The following is a 6,000-nucleotide window of genomic DNA, read 5'->3' on the forward strand; positions in this document are numbered from 1 at the left end:
CTCCTCCTCTCGTTCATAAATGACCTTACCCTTGTCCTGAGGTTGTTCCCATGTTCTAGATCCCACAATAGGGGAATCAACCTAACCTGTCAGCACCTTTAGAATCTTGTATTTTTCAATGAGATTGCCTCTCATTCCTCTGAACCTCAGATAAAATAGACAAAACTTATGCTGGCTTTCTTTGGAGGGTAAACCCCGTGTCCCAAGAACTAGTGAATTATCGCTGTATTCCTTCCAATGTAAGTATATTCCCCCCTAAATATCGGGACCCAAACTGTATGTAGTACTCGGGTGTAGTCTGATCAAAAGCTTGTATAATTATAGCAGGACTTCTTCATTCCTGTACTTCAATCCCCTCCTTTTTTTTTGGTGTACCTGCATGCTGAATTTCCGTTACTTGAATCAAATGTTCCAAGTTTCTCTGATCATCAGCATTTACAAATTTCACCCCTTCTAATAAAATATTATGCTTTATTGTCCTTAATACCAACATGAAATACTTCATATTTCCTACATTGTATTCCTTTTGTCACCTTATTATTCATACGTTTACATGTGTATATCTCTTCGCAGCCTGTCTGTCGTTATTTTGTCACTTCATGTAATTCATCAATATAGATCATAAGTAGTTGAGGACCCAGCACTGATCGTTGTGGCACTCCACTAATTACAGCCTGTCAAGTTGAAAAAGCCCCATTTATTCCTCCTCACTGCTTCATGTGTGTTAATCAATCCTCCATTCACGCTAAGTGCCCTGACAAATTTATTAGAAGTTTTTGAAGAAGCAACAAGTGGAATAGATAAAGCAGATAGGTGGTTTTGATCGACCTGTTCAGAGATGTTATTACATAGCTCTCGAGCAGATAGGACTTGAACATAGTCCTTCTGGCTCAAAGGTAGGGACTTTACATTGTGCCGCAAGAGCCCCCAAATATGTTTTATATTTGGATTTCGAGTAGCATTTGCTAAGGTACTGTACATTAGGCTACTCAATAAAATAAGAGCCCATGGTGTTGAGGATTGCGAATTAGTTTAGATGGGGGATTTGTTGCTCTTGATTTTCTGTACTGAATAAGTATTTATTACAAATAATTAGACTCTAGCTACAACTAAACAGTTATAACTCATGGGCCACATGACACTAATTAAAAGTCTAATCCCCTTATAAACTCCTCCTTGCACACTGTCCAAACTGACACTTTATTAAATTGCGCGAGCAGGGAAACCAGTAAGGAAAATGTGCAGCGAATTCAAAGAATGAAGTGTCAAGAATGAAGGGAGAATATCAGTGATGAGCTATGTTTCAGAGGTAAAATAACCTGGTTGTTGTGTTATACATGAGGGCAGAAGCCAAATGCAGGTTAGATTGCTATATGATAAAAACCAATGCTATATTATCACTTTTGATCTTTTTTGAATTTGGATTTTAAAAAAAAAGACAGATAATTTTGGTTAGTGCTTTGAAAGTTTTTCTCTTTTAAAAATCAGAATCATTTTGACAGTGGCCCAAATACTACTTTTCTAAGAAGGCATGTGACTTGAGCAAACTGCAAAGTTGACCCATGCGGTTTTAAAGGATTAAATATTTATAATGCTGAGTTTATTCTAAGGTTTATACTCTAGACTAAACTGAACAGCTTGTTTTGAACTGTGAGCAGAAGATTCAAGTCAGTTCAGGGAAATCAACCACTGCAGCAGAAGTGGTTTCTCATCTGTGGAGCTTCTGAGATAGGATGCATGTATAGCAGACTTCAGGTTGTCAGAACTGAGAGTTTTAGCCATCAGAGCACTGAAGGGTTAACGTCAGCATACTTGGAAAGGAATTGTAAACAAAACTGTCTAGCAGTCCAAGGGAAAGAAACTGGAAAGATTCCATTCAAGAAAAATGATTCAAAAGTTGAAGTAGGAGTGATTTTTCTCTAGAATAGAATATCTGTAAAAGGATAATCTTGGGAAACTCTGTTGTGATGTTCTGTGTTAGGACATTTTCAACATATGTATGTCATATTTATTTAGTTTAATAAATTTGTTTCATTTGTAAGAATATCTGCAGTCTCATGTGAATATATTTCAGTGAATAATTGCCATGTTAACCATCTGTACAAATTAAATGTATGAACCATCGGTCCAAGTTTCATTCTGGGATCTGAATTGTCCAGTACAGTGGGTATCCTTTGTTCGAAAACCTCAGGATCAGCTTCTTTTTCGATGGAGAATACCTCCTGTGATGGCTGCACTCGGAGATAATTTGATCATGTTGTCTTCGTAGGAGTGTTTAAATAACTGCAGTGGAGAAAAATCAGACACAAAACAATCACCAAAAGACTTGTATATACAGCATACACTTAGGTCTATCATGGGTATGTTTGGACCCTCTGGGAAATGACTTGACCCAAATGGAGTTAGAACGGGTCTGAACTTGGCGGGTCTACAGATTCGTTTGGCTTAGTGTGTCCACAGGTCTGTTTGGGTATGTCCAGGTTCAATACAATTTTTGAAAGGGACTGAACTCCATGTATCTACAGATCCATTTGTGTCAGGTTTTAGGTCTTTTTGGTTTACAGGCATGTGCATAAACAATACCCAAGCTATATTACCATGGCTGGGACCAAAGAGTTGGATCAAAGCTTCACCCTTCTCGAATTATCCAAGGTGGATGTTTGGGAGGGACAAGAGTTTTAAGACCAGAGGCATTTACATATTTGGAGGAACCATATAAACTTTGCTTGGATTTACTGATTTTGAGCTGGAGGTGATGTAAACTTTTTTTTTCAGATGTAGTGCTGTCTACTTGACACATACAAGATGCATATTTGATATGATCTGTGTAAATGCACTTTCTAGTAAAGTCACTGAATAATTGCTGAAAGAGGGACTCTGAAATGACGTTATACCAATTGTGGTGACCCGTTGTTGGTGAAGCTAGCTTTTTTCTATCCTGAAGGTGCTTTACTGAAATTAAGATAAAATTTCCCTCATAACTGTCTTGGTGCATTGTTTTGATCATTTATGATAGTGAAATTTACATGTCTTTGGAAATCCAGTATTGGCCATCAGCTGTTTGAGCAATTGCAGAATACAAAGGAAAGGTTGCCTGACTTGCCTTACCTCAGCCTGAAAAAAAATTGCGTGCTAAGTTTGAATAGTTTTGATTTCTTACCCTTACAGTCTAAATAAGACTAGTAATTTATACTGCGACCCCACACATCCTTTGAAATGTGTTGTGATTATACATGTTAGCAATGATTTGTAAAGTCAGTGAGAGACTGAAATCGTACATCTTATCTGATTTTGCCTAGCCTGGATTCAAACCTCAACCTTAAAGGGAAAAAGCTATTCACCAGATTTCAGATAACTAGTTGGATTATATTGTTTTATATACTTTAAAATTGGAATCAGATTTATAGAAAGAACAATCTAGATCTACCCTGAACAGTTATTTCTTACATTTATATTCTTACCGTACAGGCTGTGTTGAAACAAGACAAGAATAACTACAATGCCTGGGTTTTTATTGGAGTTGCTGCAACAGAATTGGAACAACCTGACCAGGCGAAGACTGCGTACAAAAAAGCCACAGAACTTGATCCAGACCAGTTGCTGGCATGGCAGGTAGATAAGCAATTAAGCAAAATTCTCAAAGTGCTATGAATGTGAAATTGTTTCATACAATATTTAGGTTTGTTTCCTGCTGCACAAACCTGCTGCAGCTGTATTACATGTACAGATAAAATTGAGGCTGGCAAACAGTACAGTAGAGAAACAGTTGTTACCATAAAGTACTTGTACTTTATTAGCTATCTCTTTATGTTGGCAGAAACTTGAGCATTAGTAAAACTGTCAAGAAACTTACAACATTTGATCTGTTCAGACATGAATGACATTTTCATTCAACATGAGGGGAAACCTGTGGGTATACTTTATCAGTGAGATTTTTGAAAACTACACACATCAGAACGGTTGTGGTATTGCTCAATGCCGTCTCTCCATTTTGATTGTTTTGTTCCTGGTTTTGTGACTTTTTGTGATTTTTATTTCTCATATTTTCTACTTTTCTTTTCTGTTTTCCTTTGTTAATATTTTTGATCATAATTGGAGTCATGGTTTGAAATGGGATGGAGGAGAAAAAGTGGTACAGATCAGATTTGGATGTCAACAGTTGGCAGCAGGCAAGTTGATACCGAGGGAATGTGTAGGCAGTGGTGAGGAGAAGGATGTTGGTTAAAGAACTTTGTGAGTTGAAGTGGAGGATTAGGTAGTACGTGAGATAGAATGAAGTTGAATTGGGTCATTTGTGACCATACAACCTCTCTAAACACTGTTCTTTATCTGTGCACAACTTTTGATATTCATCTTAGATGAGAGTCATTGATCCTCTGTAAATAAAATTACTTCTCAGCATCAGATTGCGAATTGCCAATTTTTCATTATGGCACTATAAATAGACAATAGCACTCCTTAGTACTTTTAAGTAAAATTGGTCCTTGGCTTATGCTGGAAACTACTGAAGAGAAAATACAATCACTTGGGCTCAGGTTACACTGTCTGATCTGCGGCAATATATTTTGAAATGTTTCCTGTGATATAAAAATGAGGTTGTAAAGTTTCTGCTTCAGGTGCAATAGGTGATCTGGCACAAATTGTTTTCTTCAGTCCTGCTTGTATTTATTTCCATATCGCCAAACATAAAATTGACCATGGACTAGCGCAACTGGGTAGTGTTTTAAGACATACTTTCAATTTAAAGATCTTTTATTTAAGAAAATAGCCATGATATATTTAGGTAGTGACCTGTTGAAGCTCATTAATGCAGCTGAAATTAGTCAGAAAAATACATCTTTAATACCTAATCCAGTGCTTGTTGATAATTTTAGATGACTAGTACTGTTTGTAGGTGAGATTATTTTTGCTCAGGTGATACTTAACTGGACAGTCTTTGGATAGCATATTTTAAGTTTATCAAAGAAACATAGGCCAATAACTTGTATAAATTCAACTAGCTGTGCAGTTTGTTGAAATGCAGGTTGCATGAATCACACGCTCAGGCTTCCAGTTTGGTTTGAAACTGACTAGTTGAGATTACCACATGGTCATACAATGCAGATCTTCAAATTTGATGGCTAGCAACAAAACCTTACGAAATTACAATATGTAACTTATGTATGATCACCGTACCATGTAACAGTCCAGCTATTTTTGATTGGTTCTAGCTGTTGCTAGATAAAATTAGTTGATTTTCACTTGTATTCTGTAAGACTGTCAGACCTCAGCATTTCAAACAATACATTAGGGTTAATACTCACCAATCAGTTTTTGAGCACCTTTTCATTCATTAAGCTAGAGTCTTTGCAAGGCCATGGTGTACTGTCTCATGGAGCTCACTAAGGTTGCAAAATATTTTCTTGTTTATATGATCAGCTGAAACTGCATTGTATTGTGTGAGAGAGAGAGACTGATTGATTGATTTAAAAATTGTACAATGATTATATATTAATTCTTAACTGAAAGCTCCATTTTCCTAAGATGATTGATTTAATTATTTTTATTGATTGTAACTATAACAGATGATGAACGCAGAGTGACAGGTGGTCTGAGGCGCATTTGTTTTAATGCGGGAAGTGTAGTAGGTAAGGCAGATGAACTTAGGGCTTGGATTAGTACCTGGGAGTATGATGTTATTGCTATTACTGAGACTTGGTTGCGGGAAGGGCAAGATTGGCAACTAAATATCCCAGGATATAGATGCTTCAGGCGGGATACATGGAACATAGAACAGTACAGCGCAGTACAGGCCCTTCGGCCCAGGGTGGAGGAGTTGCATTACTGGTCAAAGAGGATATCACAGCTGTGCTGAAGGAGGGCACTATGGAGAACTCGAGCAGTGAGGCAATATGGGCAGCGCTCAGAAATAGGAAGGGTGCGGTAACAATGTTGGGACTGTACTACAGACCTCCAAACAACGAATGTGAGATAGAGGCACAAATATGTAGACAGATTATG

General features: G+C 37.3%; 1 protein-coding gene across 1 annotated transcript in view; it reads left to right on the forward strand.

The window, feature by feature from the left end:
• The window catches only part of LOC125481813 (tetratricopeptide repeat protein 37-like), a 190,069-nt gene that overhangs the window by 8,693 nt on the left and 175,376 nt on the right, over positions 1-6,000 (forward strand). The window contains exon 3 of the mRNA XM_048593731.1: positions 3,469-3,612. Coding sequence (XP_048449688.1) covers positions 3,469-3,612 — 144 coding nt within the window. The remainder of the gene's footprint in view (positions 1-3,468; positions 3,613-6,000) is intronic.

The sequence above is a fragment of the Rhincodon typus genome, chromosome 3 (genome assembly GCF_021869965.1).
Source record: "Rhincodon typus isolate 14 chromosome 3, sRhiTyp1.1, whole genome shotgun sequence".
NCBI classification, from domain to species: domain Eukaryota; kingdom Metazoa; phylum Chordata; class Chondrichthyes; order Orectolobiformes; family Rhincodontidae; genus Rhincodon; species Rhincodon typus.